This window comes from Syngnathus floridae, chromosome 17 (assembly GCF_059516105.1).
Source record: "Syngnathus floridae isolate MCC-2025c chromosome 17, RoL_Sflo_1.0, whole genome shotgun sequence".
NCBI lineage: Eukaryota > Metazoa > Chordata > Actinopteri > Syngnathiformes > Syngnathidae > Syngnathus > Syngnathus floridae.
Genome location: NC_142429.1, coordinates 3,119,168 through 3,142,622, shown reverse-complemented (window position 1 = coordinate 3,142,622; position 23,455 = coordinate 3,119,168). Strand labels below are relative to the sequence as shown.

Sequence of the window (23,455 nt, the reverse complement as noted above, 5' to 3'; positions counted from 1 at the left end):
GGTTGTTTCTTTCTTTCAAAGATTGCAGCAGACTCATTGGGATGCGTACGTGAACATGGGTAATACAGCTGTAGAAGCCTAACCATTGGAATATTAATAAAAACGGGAAGTGGCAGCAGCTAGCCCCCTTCCCTTGTGTGTGTGTGTGTGTGTGGGGGGGGGGGGGGGGGCAGGAATGCAATAATCCAAACCATGTGTGTTGTAAAACCACACACAGGCTCCATTTGTGTGAACGTGTGTTTTCCATTCCTGATTTCCTCACCTGATAATTACGTAAGACTTGTTGCCATCGTTTCGGCTACACTGGCTTCCTCTGGAACTCCAAAACAGGCAGGTAATCTTTTGCAAAACTTCTCCACGATTCAGACAATTGACATGATTGGTTCAGATTTGTCACATTCTGCACATTTATCTTTTTGCACAAAATAAAAACCCATTGAGTGATTAATTTATAACTTTGATTTCAACATTTCTCAGCTCACCCTTGACCGAAACGAGGATAATAATCATTTGAAAATTGATAGCTGTGGACGTATATAAAAGACTGATAGCCATTGAACGCATCAGAGGCGCAGTGAAATATAAGGCATCAAATATTTTTTGTTTTTTGTTTCAGTTGACTAATTAAAAAAAAATCTTGAAAATGTCAGCATTTCTTGAGTCCGTTTGTGTGTCTCGTGAGGTTCGTTAACGATTACCGCTCACGGTTTGTGTGAGAGGCAGCTTTCCACTGGGTTTAAATGTCAAAACACAACACGTTCCGTTTTAACCTTTCAAAAGAAATTTGACCGAGACTCCCCAGTGCAGTGGCACTCACAAGCTTGTGTTTTTATTTTGAAATTACTTTTCCAGGTTAGTGTTGGGTGCCGAGAGGACGCTGCACAGCGTTTAGCTGCCCGTTACCATAGGAAAGAAGGAGGCGTACTTGGTATAGCCAACGCACTCCGCAATTGACCGAAGAGGGACAGTCACTGACTCGGCGCTGCCGCCGCCTCCTAAAACGCATCGTTTTCGATTGACAGGGAGTGGACCGGAAAGGTGGTAGCAGCGCAAATGGAGAGCATATCCCCCCTAACGAGAAGCTGTCCGCAAAACGAGCCGTGCGTCGTCTGACGCTGCGCCGGCCGGCCCTTGAGGATTTAGGACGAGCGTTTGAGCCGTATATTGGAAGCTCATTCGTGGGCCAGAAGTTTCTGTCAGCGGGGATCCTGAATCGCATGCTGCTAGCATGGACGAGGACAATCAAGGTATGGCATGTTACGTGCGAAAATAGGCTCATGACGGTCATGATTTGGACTAGAAGTTGGTTTTCCCACCCGGAGTAAGTGTCCTGAAAGCATCTCGGGGGTTGCGCCACATGTGATAACAATGATTGTCAAATCTGCATTGTGCACATCACATCACCCCTCACTGCATCGTTGTCGTCATCATCATCATCATGATGCAAGTGTCATTTTATTTGGACCCGTGAGTGATAACTGAAACACCAATTAGGATAAAACATGATGAATAAAAATACTTTAAAGCCAAGGATATGAGGGGAGAAACAAGTTGTAGTTACAGCTCAGCTTTGAGCTACATTGCATGTCAGCTTTAGGACGGTGTGTTTTATCAAATACTTTACTTTTTTTTTTTTTAAGATTTATTGACTTTTTTTTGTAAAATTGTTTTGTCCACCTAATTCTAAAGTCAGTAAAAGTTTAGTAAAAGTATCTCTTTTTTTCTCAAATTGAAACGTTTTAATTTTACACAATACATACATATAATTAGGGTTAGGGTTACTTTTATTGGTAGCAAGAAGTGAAATTGTTCCTTTTTTCTCAGAATTATTTTTCCTCAGAATATTCCAAGTCAATTACTCCTTTGCATAAGCACAAAGTGACTGGTGGCAAAAGCTGGTAAGCACAAGAAACTGTACGCCTGTCGTTCTCAAGCCGGCAGCCATAGGTGCAAATCTGCTATAGAGAGCGTCCACGTGAAAACCTTCTTTCAAAATGAGGCCATGTGTACTTGCTTCAAGTGTTTTGGTTGCTCCCAGTTGGAATTTACTGGCACAAAGCAAAAGTAAATGTTGACTTGAACGTGAAGATGTTGAACTGAGCTGAAAGTGTGTGGACGGTGAACGGGCATTTGCAGCCGGCACAGAGAAAGCACACGTGCTCTTTTCGAGCACGGATTCAATTTCCTTTTGGTGGAACAAACAATGACACGCATTCAAGATGAAGCGAGACAAGGTTGAGTGGAAAGGATCGTAGACAAATTGGCCCTTTTCAGAGTCTGCTTCATGTCTGGTGCCCCTGGAGTCATGTGGAGGTCTTGAAACTGGGTTTCAGCAAGCTTGTGCTTGTGGGTCGTGACGCTGTGTTCAGGTTCACTGAGAGGAAGAGAAGATGCGACGGATGGGAAAAGCTCCATTGATGGAAGATTGCGTGACACACGCAGGAAAAAGGTGCATCCCATGGGCCGCAGTGCTCGGGCCACACCCGAATGCCCGCTTATCAACTATTGATACCCGTTATGGAAATTGATTTGCCTGCTTGGGGTTTTGTCCAAATCTGGACTACTTCCAACAGAATTTATGATCACAACGTTGCATGTCACACATTGTTGTTTCGTTTTTGGCTCAGGATGAACAAACCATCACAAGGTGGGGTGCAAAGAGTGTTTTCCTGAAGCAGAACCTTAACACTAATTTCTTCCGATGGCATTTTTGCAAATGTTTGACCGCTCCCAGCATGGCCCCGTGTCTGGAAAGCAAAACCAAGTTTGCTTGCGTGCGTGTGAATTTGTGTGTAGGCTGGCCCCCTTGCCGGACTCCAGCATCTTGCAGCCTCCTCTGGCCACTTTCCTGGGACAGAAAAGATTTGTGGCACTCAACGACTGGCTCATTGCACTCAGTGACTCATTCAGTTCATTGACATGGCTCAGCACACTGTTTAAATCTTTTTTGCTTTTTGCTCTTCTGCTGCTGCTGCATCTTGCAAAATTCATGCGGCGAGAGGAGGAGCCACGACTCGTGGTGGCTGTCAAATGAGTGGCCTCCACTTGACCACAATGGCACATCCGATTCAAAGGAAGAGAAGCATTGCAAAGCTGCGCACGACGGACACGGAAAGGCGGCAATTGACAAAGAGAGATGAGTAGCGGCAAGGCGGATGGGTTTGTTCAGACTGTCTGGTTGTTGTTGGAGCAATGCACCATGCACTGAGCTCGTGTGTGTGTGTGTGTGCGTGTGTGCGTGTGTGCGTGTGTGCGTGCGTGCGCGCGTGCACGCGCGCGAGAGAGAAAGCACACAAGAGGCACAATCTGCTAGAGTCTAGCAGCTAGACTATGTGAAAATGACCTACTTCCTGTCAGCTTACTTTCAACTGGATTGCTGTTTTATGATGAGCCTGTGTGTGTGCGTGCGTGGGGGCGGGACGCTGGTGTGTGTCCTGCAGCGGAGGTTGCTGTGGCACGGTTAAATGGCGGATAAGTAGGGGGCCCTGGGGACCTGCAGAGCCAGATTGTGTGTGTGTGTGTGTGTGTGTGTGTGTGTGTGTGTGTGTGTGCGTGCGTGCGTGCGTGTGCGCGCGTGCGTGCGTGCATTCGTGTGTGCGTGTTTGAGGTCCTTGCAACTCCCTGCAGCAGCCAGGCCAGCGTGCCAGATGCTTAGGTGTGACCACTTGCTCTTATGTGACACTGGCACTCTTGCAAGCGTGTGCCGTCTTGTCAAGATGGAAGACAGTGGTGCCTCGAGATACGAGTCACCTGACGGACGTTTATAAAAATGCACGCTGTCATTTGGACAATTCTGGGGGCTTTGGCTAAGTGTGAACTGCGGCTGCCGGTTCCTTCTCGTGCTCACTTTGCCCGCTATACGCAGTACCCGAAGACCTGTCGTCGGAGGAGCGTGATGAGCTGCGTAACATCCGTCGCAGGAAGAAGGAGCTCCTGGATGATATTGAAGTGAGTGGCGGGCGGCTCCTCCTGTTGCAGTGGCGCATTGTATGCTTTTTAGACAAGTGACGCCATCATTAAACATATTGTGACCCTTATTAGACGCTTATGCTTTTTTTTTTCCTGCAGCGGCTGAAGTTTGAGATAGCAGAAGTCATGACGGAAATCGAGCAATTAACCTGCGTGGGGGAAAGGTGATTATTTTATTCTATGAATGAATGAATGAATGAATGATTTAATCGGTTTTACTGGTCGGCTGCTAAATGCTGTTGTTATAAAGAAACAAAACATGCAGGAGCAGTCACGCAAATCGTTAAAAGCGACACGCTTGACTGTGGTTACTTTGCCTCTCGTGTGTGTCTGGAACAGGAACAGCTCGTATTTGTGTGGGACGCTCGTGCGTGTCTTGTCATCCCCCAGACTAAACATTAGCTTGGCGCCTGGCGTAAGAAGCTTTCATGTGATTGGTGGATGAGGTGGAGTGAGGTGGCACGTCCCAGGAGCAGCAGCCATAGCAAACATGGACTGGGGGGCTACCCACACCAGGCCGGGAGGCGCCACACAGGGCTCCTGCAAAAATGTGGTCTCAACTGCCGCTTTTACAGCTTTTACTATGAAAACGGATCGTAAACAAACGTCTTGGGCAAACGGCGAGCACTTTGTGCAATTTGATGCTCGCCTCATGGCTGTGTCCGTGTGTCCTTCTACGCAGCAAAAGCACACAACGAAACAAACAGATGGCCATGGGGCGGAAGAAGTTCAACATGGACCCCAAAAAGGTCAGCAAAGGATTCTTTGAGTCGGCTCGTCCTTGTAACGCCACCTTGAGCTTGAGTCTGTGTTGGATTTGAAGGGCATCCGCTTCCTTTTGGAAAACGACCTCCTCCACAACACGCCTGGGGACATCGCGCAATTTCTCTACAAAGGGGAGGGGCTTAACAAGACGGTGATTGGGGACTACTTAGGGGAACGGTGAGTCCCGCTCCGGCATTCTCAGACATCCCATCTTGCCTCCAGCCAATCGGAGTGCTTGTCTTTCTCAGCGATGACTTCAACATCAAGGTGCTCCAGGTTTTTGTGGAGCTTCATGAGTTTGCGGACCTCAACCTCGTTCAAGCCTTAAGGTGAGTCGGAGTCTTTCCCGCCACAGCGCCGGTTTGGGAAATGGCTTTGTGGGCCCATCTGGCGCCGAGCTCTCGTTCAAACGTCGTCGTGTTACAGGCAGTTCCTGTGGAGCTTCAGACTTCCTGGCGAAGCGCAGAAGATTGATCGAATGATGGAGGCCTTTGCCTCTCGCTACTGTCAGTGCAATCCTGGCGTCTTCCAGTCCACAGGTAGCGCAAAGCCACGCGCACTCGTAAGCTGTAGCCTGAGTCCTGAGTGGATGTCTGCTTTTGACCCGCTCAGACACCTGCTATGTGCTTTCGTTCGCCATCATCATGCTGAACACCAGCTTGCACAATCCTAACGTCCGAGACAAGCCGCCCGCCGAGCGCTTCATCTCCATGAACCGGGGCATCAACGAGGGCGGGGACCTGCCAGAGGAGCTGCTCAGGGTGAGACCTTCCGCTCCTGACCTTTGCGCAATGCAAGGTCCGTACGAGACAACCCTTTGTGTGTACGCTCGTCTTGGTCGGAGTCCAAAAACAGGTGCTCGGATGGTTGCTCTTGTCCGGCCTCTATTTTGTTTTCTTTGTTCTTTTTTTCTCCTGTCGCTGTCCAGAATTTGTACGAGAGCATCAAGAGCGAACCGTTCAAGATCCCAGAGGACGACGGCAACGACCTGACGCACACGTTCTTCAACCCAGACAGGGAGGGCTGGCTGCTCAAATTAGGTCGGTGGCAGCGTTTCATTCCCGCCTGCCGAGCTTCTTTCGCACGTCCGTCGCTTTAATGCCGTTTCTTGATGTATAAACGAGCCAGCAGGATCGCCAATGGCTCCATTCGGGTAGCCCGCACGCCCACAGCCATTTCTCGCACCGGTTTCTGCCGTAACGTCCCTAATTGGACTTTCTAAAAATAACACCTAGAGGATGTGAAGCAGGGGGCTTACAAGCTCGTGGACGCAAAGCGGAAATTTGGCCTGGCTCTGACATCTATTGAAATGGAAGCAAAGCAAAGTCACTTGTGACCTATTTTGCGCGGGCTGGTGTCAGGCGCCAAGAAAACAGGAAAGAAATGGAAGTGGAAAGCTGGCTCAGAACACATGTACACACACATGAGCACGCACGCACACCCGCGCACACACAAACGCGCTTTGACAGGATTTGGAGCGCAAGTAACGGTTTCCACATCCCTCTTGATGTGTTGAAGTCTTACCAATCGCTTTGTTTTTGGGCCTCGTGATTTTGATTTGGGTGCAAAAGGAGTTGCCATTTTACAAGAAAAAAAGAAAGAGTAGGAATAAAGTCATGACAGTGTCCAATTCAAGAAATAACATTTTACAAGACTGAAGAGGAAAACGTTGTTGGTCTTGCCCTCAGGAGGCCGAGTGAAAACCTGGAAGAGGAGGTGGTTCATCCTGACGGACAACTGCCTCTACTACTTTGAATACACAACTGTGAGTTTCAAGTTGTTGAAAACTCTCGCTTGTTGTCTGCGCTCTTCTGTTAACGTCACCCTTCTGTGGCTGGCCATTCCTGCCTGTTTTTGTGTTAGCGAATGTGCGTCCTTGCTTTGCCCGGCCGACCAACCGATGGCGTGCCCTCATCCTGAGCCACTCCATCGGCACGGCGCGTTGTCCAGCCTGCCGTCGTCAAAAGTCATTGCACGCCTTGTTAGAGATTTGCTCACTCCAACTTATTTTGCAAGAACCACACGGGAGACAAGTAAGTCCTTTTAGACACCTGCAGGTGGAGAGCCCACACGTTGAAGGAGTGAAGTCTGAAACTCTCCCAACTGCAAGGACATATTTATTAAGAGAAAGAGTGGGGGTGGGAGTAGACTGAATAGGAAGCCCTTGTGCTCTAGTCAAAACATATCAGGGGGTGTTTTACGACCTTGTGTAGAATGGGACAAGTTATCTTATTCATTACCGGTTGCATTCCAACATAATCATACGATAAGGATACTCTGTAAAATCCTAACATTTCCCTCCTGTTTTATCATATGATTATGCCACCCCAAACAACAAAGACAAGTAAAAAAAACAAAACAAAAAAAACATATATATATATATATATATATATATATATAATAAAGAAAGAAGAATAGTAAAAAAATATATAAAACACCAAACAATGATAGCAACACTTTCCAGTGAAGATGAGGCATTACCTTAATACCCCAGATCAAACTTATTGTGTAAGCGAAAAACCTGCCGGCCAGATGTTATTAGCAGGAAAATTCTTACACGGTCCCTTTGCCTTAGGTGACCAGAATGTTATCAACAAAAAAAATAAAAGAAAAAGAAAAACACAGAAACAGTACATCATTGTATCCATCACTTGCGAAGCATTTTCGATGGTCAAATCATCAAGTTTCTGTAAAACATGCTCAACAGAACAGCATCTACGCAATCCATGTTTCATTATCGTCATCACATCCGTCATCTCTAAGAAGTTGTATATGGACTTGGGCTACAGTAGAAGACACAAACCTCGTCACAGCAGACTTCAAACATGGGATAACGCAGGTTGTAAACAAGCACAACACCACCAGCACAACAAGCACAGGAGACAGCAATTTCAAAAGCAGTTGCCACCAGTTGCCAGAGAACAGCCATGAAAAGAAATCAAACTGATGTGGGACCTTGTCATTAGACATGGCCTGCTGTAAGTTCTTCAGTGAATTCATGGCGTCGTTGATGTGGGTGTCATTTTCTCCTGGTATGTATGTGCAACAGGAAGTCCCAATGATGTGGCACACACCACCTTGTGCTGCCGTCAACAAGTCCAGAACCATCCTGTTTTGCAAGACCATCAGTCTAATAGCCTGAATCTCTCTATTTTGTCCATCGTTGATTTGCAGTGAGAGATTCACAAAGGATTGAAAACGATAGTTCAGTGTCTCGATGAAGAGCGATAGTTTCCCAACCCCAATCTGAGGAAAGAACGCAAGGACAACTTTGTCTCCGACGGACCATACTTTATGGTCATCTGGAACGTTCGCACCCCATACAGGGTCATGAGGGTCAAAGGTTGCAACTGCCCTGCGTCGACGTCCAGAAGAGTTGTGTGCTTCTGTCAGCTGATGATGTCGTATCCTGTCGGTGTGGTCTGTCACCCACACTGGTGCACACACTCCTGTCCAGTTGGCGGGCAGCATCGGATAAACCTTGTGACCACAAAGCCACCAGCCATTCTGTATGAAGTATGTTCCGTTCGATGGTGTAGCCATGTTGGTTGGAGAGCCCTCACCACCTGAAATGGCTCTCTTATCTTGACACTCATCGGTGATGTCCAAAGCTCCCATCCAGTCTCCTCCTGGAGAGCAGTCATCGTTAACGCAGACGTGGGTCACGTTACCTTGGATGTAACATGTGTAATTCACTCCAGCTGGTCTCTCTGTGTAGACCACTTGCGGTATTGTTCGTCCTTTAACAGTCACATTGAGATTTGTCCAGAATAGCTGATCACAGGCACCGTCTGCAAGTCCAGGGCGGTAAGGGTCGGCATCCTTGACTGTGACAGCACGGTGTTGATATCCAACTCCTGGATGCCGTGTCCCTGTAAAACAATGCTCTAGACTTTCTTGCTACGTTTCACACAATAATAATGATGAGTAAATCATCAGATACCTCTCGTGCATACACTCCAACAAACGTTAAGTAGATGTGAGATAACTTGCATGAAGTCTACTTAACCAAACATTAAATATGGGATAATTTAAAAACTGTCCCGGTCAACAACAATTCATAAATAGAAACTACAAGGTATAATAAAGAACTTCTCTTTAGCTAAACAAGGAACAAAGGTGTCCTGTTCATAACTAGTGAGGGCCTCTCACAGATAAGACAAGGAAGGGAGTATAAGAACTCCCTAAAACCTGGCAGATGTGTTGGCCTTGAGCGAAGGTATGAGACCTCCGGTTCAGGCTGGCCAGCGCTTCTACAAAACTAATTATCCTGACATTTCCCCACTGTTTATCACATATTTGCTCAAATTCAAACATCACCGTAAACAACCCCTTTTCTCAACTCTCAGTCGTCGGATCACATTCATGAGGACAAATATGTTTACACCAAAGGATAAACGTTGCGATGTCATCATTCAGAATCCCACGGATCTGGGAAAAGTCTGGTAACACAGATGCAGGAATTTTGCCATCAACATCATCATGTTGCCGCTCAGACATTAGGTATATCTGAGCAATCTCGTCCTCCATGGGCGATATTACTGTAGTGACGAGACGATTAAACAGAGCACGAAGACATGGTATGCAACATCCATACAAGGTGAGCATAGCAGCAAACACTGCAACTGATGGTAAAATTGAGGACACAATGGCGTTATACTTCCCAAAAGCAGTCATCCACTTGTAGTGCTCTTTCATCCTCGTTTTGAGGGATCGCAGGCCTGCAATCCGTCAGGCTCCCATCAGGGGCGGTGTTGTTGGGGATGAAGGTGCAGCATTGTTCTCCAAACATTGCGCAGACGCCTCCTTTCTCAGACAACAACATATCATGAGCATTGTGGTTCTGGATCGACATTAGGGAAGGCGTGGCTAGCTGTTCATGCACTGCCTCGAGCCCCGCTTGTGTCCGTTTGCCCAATTTCTGCATGTTGTAATGGATGTAATTTATCCTGTCTACGTTCTTGTTCATCGTCCACCAGCAGCAAATGGAGGACTCCCATCCCGCTGCACTTTGGTCATTTAATTCTTATTAATAAAGAACTCCTCTAGGGACTCCAATTGCATCAATTTCGGTCAGATCATCGTCGCCTCTCAAATTTAAAGATATTTTGGGTTTTACCAGCTTTTTTCCCAGATCTTGGCATGTTGATGTATATACATTTTCGTTTGACTACATTCTCTGAAAGCAATGGCTTCTTTTTTTTTTTTTTTTTCTCTTTTCTCTCAATGGATATTATATAGAATGCTCTGTCACACATTTCACAATCCAGTAGTCGTGACAGATTTCACACAATCTTTGGTCAATGGCAACGGCACAACATAAATTATCGGTCGCAAATCCATACATATGACATATTCAATTTTTTTCTGTTTTTGCAGCTTGTTTTGCCATAAGCAATCAATTGTTTCTTTTTTCAGTTACTCTTATAGTTACCTGAAACAAATTATCCACATTCATTCTAGATATTCATCCCATTCTTTAACATCTACAGCGGTTGTTGACAAAGTACACACATAAACATCATACTTTCATGGCAGTCCAGATCCGACACAGCAGATCATCCTGCAAAGGTCAAATTGATCTTTTAAATTGAAGGCATTCAGTGTTTTTGTTTTTGTTGAAACAAGCTCTACCAAAAAAAAAATTGGTTTGTTTTGAAAATGTTTTGAATATGAATCAAATCCATATGTTGTATAAAGCTGACTGATCTGCCCCACTATCCCTCCTCTTGAGCCATGTGACGCACACCATGGCTCAATATTGCTGCCCATTTGCATAGGTTCTTTGGTAGGGTAGGTCATTTATAGATGCCATTCTCTAACCTTTCCCCTTTTTTCGTCCATAATTGAATGTCACTCTATGGACTTTGTCGCTGCACATCTTTAAAAATGTTTCAGTGGTTTAATCTGCTTCTTGTGTGTATAAAATTTGAAGTGTCTTTTGCGCTGCAGCTTTGTGGTTCTGTCTGCAAGCTTGTTACCTCTTGACACCTTATCAGTCTCGTGTGTGTGTGTGTGTACTGCACACGTGCACATAGCTACTTTTTGTGGCAATTGGACTGTTTTCACAAATAGCTTAGCAAGTAAATGGATAGCCTCCCCGAATGGGGAGCGACTCAGCTAGCAAATGATTAGACATTTTCACTTTCTTGTAGTTTCTTTAGTTACTTTTCAATCGTTTTCTCATTGTTTATCACAAGAATCTTAGAAATTTGAATACGAATCAAAATGTATGTTTTATTTTACTCAATTGTATGATTTAGAGAATCCATATGTAGTAAAGTGTTGTATGTACATATGATTTCATCGTCATTTAATTTGACTTTCTTTCCAAAACGCTTCTTAATTTCCCAGTTCACACATCTTCTACATGTGTTACTGGTTCTCCATTTTTTTCTCTAGGTAATTATCAATCCAAAAGCTACGTGTTTCTTTCTAACATTCAACCTGCTCAAAATCACTCTTTCATCAAAGTCGCTCTACTAGTTTTCTATCGTAGTCGCCAACGACTTCAACCATTCAACCTTTCATTCAGGCAATCATTCATCAATGCTCATCATATGCATCTCACACAGTCTCCAAAAAGGAGTCTTCCTATCACATTGGTCCCAATTCATCCAAGCTCACCACACAACATTCATATATCATTTTAAACTCATGTTTCCTGGTAGAACAATCCACCAATTCAAAAAAAAAACTTAACTAAAACAAACAACTGGCAAATTAATCTGAATTTTTTCTTTGTTTTTAAATTTGAAGAACTCAATCTCTCAGATTTAGCTTGCATTTATAATTTTGTATAATCTTATAACACAACCAATCAATTATTCCTATTAAATGTAGCATTGCAAAATCTTAAATTCACAATTTAGCTTCTTCCAATTCCTGAAAGCATGTTCTGTCGTTTTTTTTTCTTCAAATTTCTCATGTGGGCTCGACACTTAACATGCACTAGTGTGGATTAGTTTCTGCTCGCAAACAGACTTCTCTCTTTTCCTCTCATTTTTTTCTGTCAAATTGTTTCTGTTCTGCGGTGTAAATTGAATAGACAACAGTCTAGCAAATTTGTTTATACTAAAAGTTTAGCCAATCTTCATCAATTTGGGACTTTAACTTTAACACATACGCACACACATGCACAGCTCTCGCGTGCGGAAGGCAGGTCTCAGCAACAATGATTCGTCACAGGCTGGCCATTTCCTGTGGTCGATCATAAGCTGGTCCCTCCCATGCACACGAGGACAGCACATTCTAATTTTATTTATTTATCTTCTAGAAGCAAGTTGCATTTCTTTACCACTTGATTTGCATATTTTAACTTTAGTGTAACACAATTTGATCTCTGGTCATTTGTCATTGGGCATACAAACAGCATTGTCATACTTCTTGTATGGACAGGAGCTCTAATAAGAAAGAATTTTAATAACCTGTGAATCACATGTTTTGTTGTCATATGGACATCTGTTAATTCTATGAACGGTCAAAGAGGAGGAAGCTTGTCATGCTAAAAATTTGGCTTTTCCTCTGCCTCTTCCTCCACCCCTTGATTGGTTTTGTTTTGCAGAACGACACACTCTTGCATAGTGTCCTCGTCTCCCACAGTTCCAACAGTTGTCTGAATCTGATAGGGGTTTTGATTTGAATGGTGGCTTGCGACCTTGTTGGTATCTAACTCTTCCTCTGCCCCTTTGGGAACTTTGGAAGAAGATCGTTGTATCTTCATTTAGATCATTATCATCATCTAGATGAAATACATCAGAACTTTTACCTTTCTCAATCCCTTTGTCAGCGTCTCTGGGCCACTGCATGTTTTTTGTAAACCAAGCAGTGTCCGCTTCCACCAAGTGTTTCCTCACCCAACTGCCCAAGTCAGGGGGGAAACCAGTGAGGAGCGCAATTTTAAGATGTTGCTGATAAGCACTCTCATTTGCATCATTGAATGGGATGCCACGATGTACCCAGAATTATTTTTCAAATCTCAATTGAATAGCGGCCTCATCACTTTTCAACTTTCTATCTTTTGTTTTTTGGATTTGTTCTCTTCTTTCTTGTGAAGCTTTCAACTACATTTTAGCACAATCCAATTCTCTCTCTTTTCTTTTCTTTTTCAGTCCATTTTTCTTTCTATCCACACTCTCTTCTAAAACATCAACTACTATCTTCCACACTTCAACTCTCAACTTCCCTTCTACTCCATACTTTTTCTTCCACTTCGGCATATATTGCATACAATTAAGAAATCTACTCGCCATGTACTTCTCATCTCCGTCAAGAGGTAGAGATTCACCGTTTTTATTTCCCATCTTAATTCTAGTAGTTTTAGGTTATATAATTTCTTTGTCTCAAAAATATTATTATTATCATTATTATTACTTATTTATTTCTTTGAGGATCCTCAATGCAGGTTTAAATTGACCTTTCAACAAATTAGTAGCCTGTATTATTTCCGTGGATCATTGCTAGAACTGCTATTTAGTCAATTTATCCTACCAGTCACACTCTCAATCACACAAACTCTAGCGCTTTTTTTTAGGCCTCATAGCTCGGACAAACCAAAGCCGTATCTCATAGCTCGGACAAACCAAAGCCGTATCTCATAGCTCGGACAAACCAAAGCCGTATCTCATAGCTCGGACAAACCAAAGCCGTATCTCATAGCTCGGACAAACCAAAGCCGTATCTCATAGCTCGGATAAACCAAAGCCGTATCTCATAGCTCGGACAAACCAAAGCCGTATCTCTCGTGCACACAACTTCAGGCCTTTAACTTACTTGTCCCCTGGTTCGTTGCACTGCCGGGTCCCGCCAATCCACCTCTGTCAGACGAAGGCAGACCTAAGATGCTGGCCCAGCGAAGAAGTCTCTTCCCAGGACTTTCTCCTCCAGGTCCTCCTAATGGACGCTGGCTTGTCGACAATGCAGCACGTCCTTCTTCGTCAGACAGATAGCGGGTATGAGGGATCCCGGGTTTTGGCACCAAAATGTTAGAGATTTGCTCACTCCAACTTATTTTGCAAGAACCACACGGGAGACAAGTAAGTCCTTTTAGACACCTGCAGGTGGAGAGCCCACACGTTGAAGGAGTGAAGTCTGAAACTCTCCCAACTGCAAGGACATATTTATTAAGAGAAAGAGTGGGGGCAAGAGTAGACTGAATAGGAAGCCCTTGTGCTCTAGTCAAAACATATCAGGGGGTGTTTTACGACCTTGTGTAGAATGGGACAAGTTATCTTATTCATTACCGGTTGCATTCCAACATAATCATACGATAAGGATACTCTGTAAAATCCTAACACGCCTCGTCCAACAGCAAACGGATGGAGCGGCTCAACCGGTTGCTTTGTGTTCCAGGACAAGGAGCCCCGAGGGATTATTCCCCTGGAGAACCTCAGTATCAGGGAAGTGGAGGAGCCCAGGAAGCCGGTGAGTGTCGCCCCCTGCTGGCCAAAACCGGACGAGTCACACTAAGTACAGATGCGGCAAAATGATCAAGTTGCTGTTTGCGCTGGTACAGAACTGCTTCGAGCTGTACAACCCGAGCCACAAGGGTCAGGTGATCAAAGCCTGCAAGACGGAGGCGGACGGCCGCGTGGTGGAAGGCAACCACGTGGTCTACCGAATATCGGCGCCCACGCCCGAGGAGAAGGAGGAGTGGATCAAATCCATCAAGTAAGAGCAAAAGTACGCATGGCGCGATACTTGGAAGGGCACTCGAGACAAAAGACACACGTGCAATTAGAACAGAGTGCAATCTGTTAGCCCCTCTTTGGCATTTGGCTTGTTATCATCAAGAGGCGAAAAGTTGTGAAAGCTTGCTTCTCTGTGTCGACTGGGGCTTACAAAAGGGCGCCAAAACAGCACCTGCGATGTCGTGTCAGTCGGAGGAGAGCGTCACTTCCACCCACAAACCGGGAGGAAACCATGGAAACCAAACTAGGTCACCACACAAACTCCCCCCCATCTAATCAGAGCAAGGGCTTCCATCATTTCCATATCAAAGATGCTGGAGACGTCTCCTCCATAGCAGATCCCGCTCACCCACTTGTGTTTGCGTCTAGGGCCAGTATCAGCAGGGACCCCTTCTACGACATGCTGGCCACCAGGAAAAGACGCGTCGCCAGCAAGAAGTGAAGCGTATGGCTGCAAAAGCCGCCAAAATGGTGATGTTTCTTTTTTGGGGAGGGGGGGGGGGTTTGAGGTGAGTTGTACCTGGTGGAAGAGCGACCAGCTGTGCACACACACTTGCGCAGACTTTTTGCATCGGCCTCCTCCCTCTCCTCATTTTACTAAAACATCCTTCAGATGCACATGCATGTGGGCCATCTGAGACCCACGTGCCTGCGCATGCATGCGTGCGTGCGTGAGAGAGAGAGATCCTCGCCACTGTGCTGCATGACAGAGACATCCAAAAAACGCCATGAGTCAGCTGGACTGATTTCCTCCACTAGTGAAGAGCAGACAATTATTGCATTTGTGTTTGTGATGTAAAGTCAGTCAAGTTTTTTTAGGGCTACACTGAAAAGAAAAAAAATACAATACTTGGAGAGCAAAGCCATAATTTTCACCCAAAAAACTAACATAAGGAGACAAATGTGAGTTTTAATGTAGAAAAAAAAAATTCTTGAGGAAAAAGTCTTTATTGTTCAAGATCACTGACACTAAAAACCTGTTATCTCACAAAAATAAAAATGTAACATGAAAGAAAGAAATTCAGTTATCCATCCATCCATTTTCTGTACCGCTTTGTCCCCACGGGGGTCGCGGGGAAATTCAGTTATAATATATATAAATTGTATTTCACACAAATAAAGTCCTATTATGAGAACAATTTTAAGGATTAAATTATTTTTCTTATAAAGTTGTCATATTATGAAAAAGTTGAGTTTTTTCTCAAGAAATCTAAGCAAATATTTTTTTAGAATAAGGTTATTCTTTTACACTAATAACGTTTTACTGTGAGAAAAATGATGATTTTTTACAAGTGAATTTACCTAAAGTTCTTCTATTACAATATAAAAACAGGTCTGAGAAAAAAAAAATTGTTCTTCAAGGAAAATTACATGTTTATGATATTTTATGAGAAAAACACAGTCATCTACCAAAAAGGCCTCACATGCCAAGAAAAACAGTTGCAATAGGAAGAGGAAAGAAGTCATTCCTGAGTTTCAAAAAAGAAAAAAAAACGTGTCGTGCTGCTGTGATCAAAAGTTTTTGTAACACTGAATTCATCTTGACTCTGAAGTCCTAAAATCCGAAGTTGTCATTTTATGAGAACCAAAAAGTAATTTTATAAGAATAGAAGAAAGTACTTTAAAAAATATTTTAAAAGAATAAAGTAATTTTACACAAATAAAAACTTGTAATATGAGATTTAAAAAAGAAACAAAAATAAAGTTATTTCAAAAGACTAAAGTTGTAGTTTTCCAATCAAAGCTGTAATTGTACAAAAATTATGTCGATTTTCAACAATAAAATTATAATTTTTTACAGAAGATGATTTTTAGGGGGCGGGTAAATACCTGCCTGGTGGTCTTGTCAAGTTACACTTTTGTCAACGTTATTATAAAAAAAGCTATTGTCATACTGTCCGGTAATGTGTGTACTTGGAAAAATACATTTTCACCCACATTCAAAAAAATACAATGAGGTACACATATAGCTGACTTTTTATTTTTTTATTTTTTTAATGGTTCCCTGGTTCTGAAATATTAATCTCTTAACTTCCAATTCTTTTCAGTGTGGCCTTAATATGCCTCGTTTTTAAGATGTTGGTCAGCAGTCTAATGAAGCTTTTGGGTTTGTTTGTTTGTTTGTTTGTTTGTTTGTTTGTTTGTTTGTTTGTTTGCTTGTTGTCATCGTCGTAACATGTTTTGTTTCTGTAATCTTTGCTTGCTATTTGTGCTTTCCGACTATAATGTCACTTGTTAATCTTATTTATTTTTAATCTGTGAAGGATTTGATGCTGCCTGTAAATGTGTTTATGTATGTATATAAAATGTGTTTGCTTCAATTTGGGAGTGTTTTTTAGAGCGAAAGAGAGCGAGCGAGCGAGAGAGAGAGAGAGAGAGAGAGAATTGTGACGATGTTTTATCAAAAAAAGTCACGACTGACGTCAGTCGTGACTTTTTTGAAAAACATCGTGTGTTTGATATTCCAGAAAATGGTGCTAATGTGACATTTCTGAAAATTGTAATGTGATGATGACGATTATAGCAATATTCTGGATGAAGATGTCAGATGGGACGGTTAGATTTCTATGCGATTGTAAATTCTTCTTCTTCTCTTTAGAAGCCTTCTGATTCAGGGCACATTATTCTTATTTTGGTCAAGTATTTTTGACTGCCCGGCGCGAGCTTCTCGTCGCTCGCGTTTACTTTTCTATGTCAAATATATCGGTCACGTTCATGCATCTCACATGAAGAATGAGAGTAAGCTTGCAGCGGATGTTGTTGATTCTTCTTTTTGGAGTGAATTGCTGGATTTGCATGTGGTCCCGAATGAATACTTGTGGCAGCGACGTACTGGCTTGCCACATGTTTTGTTCGTTTTATTGGTTCCCCAAGAAACTTGTGCCCCTTCCTTCAACTACAACAGTGCTTCTCAATTTTCTGTGAGACCCCGCCCCCGGGAGAAGAAAACATTTCGCGCCCCCCCCCCCCCCCCCCCGCCCACATCTTATTAACATTAAAGAAAACAAAATTAATAAATAAAAAAGACATAAAATGACATACCAGCTCTGCCGAACCCCTGAAGCCGACTCACCAAACCCCTGGGGTTCGATCGAACCCAGGTTAAGAACGAACCCAGGTTAAGAACCACTGCTCTAGACCCTGCAGACATTTTCTTGGCCCTCGGTGTCACTAAAAGACTAGCGTTTTGCGAACGAAAGTTACGAGACGGAACATAAGGAACAACGAGGTCGACGAGATATGAAGGCGCTAAGCCATGCAATGCTTTATAGGTTAAGAGAAGAACCTTGAAGTCACATTTTAAATGAACTGGGAGCCAATGTAAGTTGGGTAATATTGGGATAATGTGATCAAATTTTCTTGCCCGTGAGAGCAGCCTTGCAGCAGCATTTTGTACTAACTGTAGACTTTTGATGCTGGATTTAGGAAGACCAGAGAATAATGCATTACAGTAGTCCAGGCGCGACGTGATGAACGCATGTATAATAGCTTCCGCATCACCGGTCAAGAGTGAATCTTAGCAATATTACGAAGGTGAAAAAACGCAATACTGGTTATATTCTTAATGTGCTTTTGAAAAGAGAGCGTTTGGTCAAATATTACCCCGAGATTAGTTACAGTATCGCTCTGAGTGATAATACGGTTATCTATAGTTGTAGTGGTTTCCTTAAATAAGTGTTGATAACTAACTGGACCAATTATCAACATCTCAGTTTTATCTGGTAAAGGGAAATGTGCTTTCGGGAGTTTGCAAACATATTTTTTAAGGTTGTGTTAAACTTATAATCATATTAATATCTAGTATTGGAGTGCTCGTGTGGATTGGTGGGTGGCGAAGAATGTGCAGGCAAACTGCATGAACTTCTTTTCTTCGAAGTGTTGTGGAATAGGCCCAGATAGGGAGTACCGGACGAGAACACCTCAAGGTCGGTGAGAAACGAGAACAACAGCACGTCTATGTGGCCGGGCTTCGCGGGGAAAACCCAACCGCCTGACCTCAGCAACACCTGGACGGGGAGGAGATGACCATCGACCAATCATCTCACAATATTTTGCATGCTTTAATATTCATATTGTGTTTCTTCAAAACTGGGCAACCCGGAAGAATGTGTCGTCTTTTGGTGGTCACAAAAACGCACGAGCTTTAGTGTGAGGGACCCGGGACCCAGGCCTGTATTAGTGCGCTTTGTCAGGAATAAACAATTGGTGAATTTGGTCTGATTGATCTACTGGTCTTCTCTTTGACAGAATGAACTTGCAAAATTGTTAGGTGCGCCAGTGTGTGGATTAGGACATAACAATTCAAGTCAAGTCAAGTCAAGTCAAGTTTATTTGTATAGCCCTAAATCACAAACAGTCTCAAAGGGCTTCACATAGCCAAAAATTGACAATTATTCTCAAAGCATCCCCTGATCATAAGCTCCCAAAAGGGCAAGGAAAAACTCAAAAAACCCCTGCCAGGGGAAAATGAGAAACCTTGAGAAGGGACCACAGATGGAAGGATCCCCCTTTCAGGATCACCAGGTTATAATGGATGCAGAGAGTGCAAAAGTAATACATAATATGAAAATCAATGAAAAAATGGATGTCGGAGGTGCCCTCGGTTGTCCTGGCCGTGTCTTCAAGGGGGTTGAGCTGCAGTTCCTTCATCTTGAATTGGTCCCCGAGAATCCAGCTAGCCGCGATCAGCTTTTGAGCCACCTAACCCCCTCCCCAGCCGGGGAGGGGGTGGGCAGAGAGAACAAAACAAACTCCGGCCAAATCGGCCATCACAAGTTAGTTAAAGGCCATCTCATAGAAATGTGTCTTTAAACGTGTCTTAAATGTTTCTACTGAGGTAGTAGTTCTAATATCCATTGGTAGGGCATTCCAAAGCTCTGGAGCCCGAATAGAGAATGCTCTAGACCCTGCAGACATTTTCTTGGCCCTAGGTATAACTAAAAGACTAGCGTTTTGCGAACGAAGGTTACGAGACGGAACATAAGGAACGACTAGGTCGACGAGATATGAAGGCGCTAAGCCATGCAGTGATTTATAGGTTAGTAGAAGAACCTTGAAGTCACATCTTAAATGGACCGGGAGCCAATGTAATTTGGCTAATATTGGGGTAATGTGATCAAATTACCCCAATTCATGTGTTAACTGTAGATCGCAATCTGGAGTCAGATCAATAACTAAAATCCGTTACCTAACAATTTCTTGGTGACCGTGGACGTGATGTCAAGAGAAGGGTAATTGACCACTCGTGGTCTTTAGCCAAGACACCGGACAGTGTCAGGGACACTGTCTCCCGGTCGGCGAACCGTTTGGAATAAGCGCACAACGTTGAGCTGGTACGACGTCTCCTCAACCCTGAGCTCATCACCGATAAGGTAAGCAGAATACCTGTTACTATAAGTCGAAATGCTGCAAATTGAAAGAGGAAATTTAAGAGGAGACTGTCGTTCAGATCAAATAAGGTGTGCATGAAGTTAAGATACATACGGTGAATAAGTTTGGAACTTAAGTGTGTAACGTGTACGGTAAAGTCAGGGACTTACGCGTACTACGGATAGGTCAGGGACCTAGTGCTTCGTCGTGGCGGGCAAGGGTGCGGTGACGATCGTATTCAAATAGCTGGTTTTTTTTAGAGATCCCCGAGGGGAAGTGAGGCCTCCTCAAAAAATATCCGGTGGTAACAGTTCCTCCTGTGAGAGATCAGACCGCTAAAATATCCAAAATGAACCAAATTGGGGTGAGAGTGTGTGTGCGCGCAGAGGATCCTCATGAGTGGGTGTGTATATGAGTGTGTGTGAGTGAGATGTGTGTTCTATGGAAGAAATCAGTAATGGAGAATGTTTAGGAGGCTTTTGAGCGATAATAGGGAAATTGAGAAGTGGACAATGGTGTGTTTAAATTGGTTAGAGAAACTAAGATGAGCAAGGTGTGGCAGTAGAGAAAATAAGGCGTGTGACAGAAAGTTACTAGAACGGTGGCTTGATAGGATGAGAATAAGAGACAACAAATGTTGTGTAGAAGACATTGACAGATGTCGAATGTGAACATGATGAAGGGCGCAACAGCAAAGTTGGCCTGCCCTTTGAGAGGTTGAGACTGATGAGCGTGCCTGCACTCGCGCGTAGTCGCGGGTCTGGGCTGTGCGTGTGGGCCTGTGCTATGCTCGTGCGGGCGGTGGGCTGGCATCATGATTGTTGCAGGAAATGGCCAGCCTGTAGCCAGTCAACATTGATGCCGCGCCCCCCTCGCACGGGGGGTGCTATGGCTGCGGGCGCGGCAGGGACAGTGTGAGTTTCTCAGTGAATGTTTGAAGCAGTGAGATTGAAGGAATGTATATGCTGATGTGGAAGCGCAAATTGTGAGTGGTATTGACCGATAGAAAGTGGCAAAGAAGCTACATGAGAGATGGATTCGAATCCCTTTGTCTGTGTGTTCTGTGTTCGTGCGTAATCTCTGTAAAATTTGTGTCAGTCTGTCGTCGTTCGTCTGAGCTCTGTGTGCGCGCTTTGTGTATTGGCGTGCGTGCGTGTGGATGCGTTTGTGTGTGTACATGCGGTTGTGTGCAGGGACTTACGCGTACTACGCGTACTGCTCGGTGTGTGCGTTTATGTACACACCCTGTGTGGGTGCGGGCGTGTGAGGAGGAAGACGGCATGGATCAGAGAATGTTCAAGAAAGGGGGGCTCACTCGTAAATAATGATAAAGATAGGTTAGCAACACGAGCGATTTAGAGGTTCAAAAGAAAGACAATTAAAAGAAAATAACATTTTTGATTTGGACAATTGCAGGCTAACAGGAGCATGAGAAAGAAGAGCTGAGAAGCGGGATCCAATTTGATCGGGGAGATTGGAAATTCACAGCACCATATTCTAAGGCACATTTTTGAGAGCTCAAGACATAGATCAGGGCTAGATGTAGAACGCAGACCTTGATGAGTTAATTTTGAATAATGATACTGAAGACACAATGTACTGTCGCATTAAATTGGAACTATAGACTAAACGTAGCTCGGAAATAGGATCAGTTGCAGGACTTACAAGATAAAGACGAGATCACTGATACTAGGAGAATTTGACATTTGTTAAACAAACGTTACTAGTGAATTGATGGCAGCAGCTACATTTGGAAATAGTCTTACAAGTTTGATGTCCCAGTCTGTCACTCTCAGTGCCAGGATCCCTGAAACTCGATCCCGAGACTCCGCCTGCAGCCGTGGACGACTACAAAACGGTGCCTGGCTTTGAGGCACCTTTGACCTTTGGCAAGGACAAAGAAAGACTGTTGTTGTGCTTGGAGGGGGCAAGTACACCCCGGAGGAAAGACAACATCCTCGGGGACGAGAAAAGACAGTGAGAAGCGGAGGAACTCACAATGATGAAAATGGACTCATTTGAACAATGGACTCATTTGAGAGTGATGGATGGGTTGGCTCTGAAGCAACCACAAAAGAACACCAACTTGAGAGTGTGAGGTGCTGCAAAAGAAGTGTCCGACGGCCAAATCGCACTCCTTGCTGTGGCGTTACCAAACTGGGTGGAGCTTGGGTCAAGGTGGACAGGAGCTTCATTGTGCACTGAGTTTGACAGAACTGAGGAGATTTGATAAAAAATTGAATAATGCGTAGAGCTACAGAGAAAAGCATCATAGTCAGAGTTTGAACAGATTTGGATAAAACAAATAGGCTAAAACGGTAAGAAACAAGAGCGAGATCTGATATTTTGGCTCGTCAGGCTTAAGAAGTAGAAGTTGAGTTAGATACATTTTAGAATAGGACATTTGGACTAAAGTGGATTCAGTCAAGAGGAACAGGGACATTTTGGCATTTTAACAGGGATTGACAGCAAGGGAGATTGAGGATAGAAGAGCTGGACAGCAATGACGTAAATTACATTAAAAACTGCCCCGCGCGAGGGAGTGGATGAAAGGAGTGGAAATAGGTGACGATTTAAGGAAGCAGGGAGAGGTGCTGGATGGTGTGACAGGCAGGATTTTTAGGAAGAGCAAAAAGGGGGGAGTGAGACTCGCCAAGAGGGGCAATAAAGAGAAGCAGACTGAGAAACATATTTGAGCTAGACAACAGGAAAAAGGGGGAGAGCCAAATGATGACATAAAAATCCAGAGGGAATAGTCGGACCCATCTTTATTGAATTTAATTAGGATAAGTAATAGAGATCGAGTTTGTAGGAGCAATCTGAGGTTATGGAGGCTCCCCTGACACGCGGGTCCCACAGTCGCCCCCCCCCAGATAGACATATATGACAATTTCCGATGAATCTGATGGGTGAGTTTATGGAAAATTGAATTGGAGATTTTACAATAGGTCATATTGACAAGTATGTCCAAATGTGAAGAGTTACTATTAGGAGTCAATGTTTGCCTGCACACTAACATACTAACTTTGAGTGTGTGCGCGCAGTATGATTGGCCAGAGAGGTCTGAAGTTGGGGTGATGTGTTTGCAATTGAGGATAAAATTCCTCTCACCTGAAGAGGTGGTACAGACTGGAGGGTCTGGAACTGGTAAGTGATGAGTTCTGACCGGAACCATGGCTCAATGATCAATCAGGGGCACCATCGACAACAAAACGGTGTGATGGAGAAGGCCCATTTCAGTGATATGGTCAGACAAGACAGAACTCGTATCGAACAGCAAGACTTTGGACGATTTGACGGGTGACGACTTTGAGCTCACCCGACGGGGTGACGGACTAGGTGGACAGTGACCAATTGTTTGACGCTTGAACGTGTTTGCGACAATAGCACGCTCTGCTTTGTTTTTCTGTGTGACTTGAGTTTTTTTTGCAGCATCAGCCACCAGCCAAGGAGCGGATTGCGCGTTGCTTGCGTAACTTGTTTTCCTTTTTGCAGGTTGTCGATTGCGTTCGTGGAAAGTTTGTGTTGGATTTACAAGAATATGTTAACCCTTGCCCTTTTGGTTTTTATGATGAACTTGTTGATGACGTGGTTTTCAGGACATGATCCGCGGGCGCCAGGATTCATTTTATTTTGATACTTGATGTCTGTTTTTGTGTGTA

At 44.0% G+C, this 23,455-nt stretch overlaps 1 protein-coding gene and 1 long non-coding RNA gene across 7 annotated transcripts; one reads left to right on the top strand and one right to left on the bottom strand.

Moving 5' to 3' along the window:
• The first annotated feature begins 864 nt into the window (after nt 1–864).
• Nucleotides 865–16,744, top strand: LOC148383201 (cytohesin-3). 6 transcript variants are annotated; one of them, XM_088358067.1, is made up of 14 exons: nt 866–1,247; nt 3,866–3,948; nt 4,069–4,133; nt 4,652–4,718; nt 4,793–4,911; nt 4,983–5,063; nt 5,161–5,273; nt 5,347–5,495; nt 5,663–5,774; nt 6,423–6,499; nt 14,086–14,157; nt 14,249–14,403; nt 14,793–14,894; nt 16,688–16,744. In XM_088358067.1, the coding sequence occupies exons 1-13, from the start codon at nt 1,229–1,231 to the stop codon at nt 14,863–14,865; spliced, it is 1,185 nt and encodes a 394-aa protein (XP_088214193.1). In that variant the 5' UTR covers nt 866–1,228; the 3' UTR covers nt 14,866–14,894; nt 16,688–16,744. The 6 variants fall into 6 exon arrangements, with proteins under 6 accessions (XP_088214194.1, XP_088214193.1, XP_088214192.1 ...); XM_088358068.1 differs by having other exon boundaries at nt 865–1,247; nt 14,249–14,415; nt 14,793–16,744; XM_088358066.1 differs by having other exon boundaries at nt 14,793–16,744.
• On the bottom strand, nt 6,773–14,065 carry LOC148383202 (uncharacterized). Its single transcript, XR_015853418.1, has 2 exons — nt 8,455–14,065; nt 6,773–8,363 (listed from the first exon to the last, which is right to left on the bottom strand). It is a non-coding gene; the product is annotated as an uncharacterized LOC148383202 (long non-coding RNA).
• Nucleotides 16,745–23,455: the final 6,711 nt, after the last annotated feature.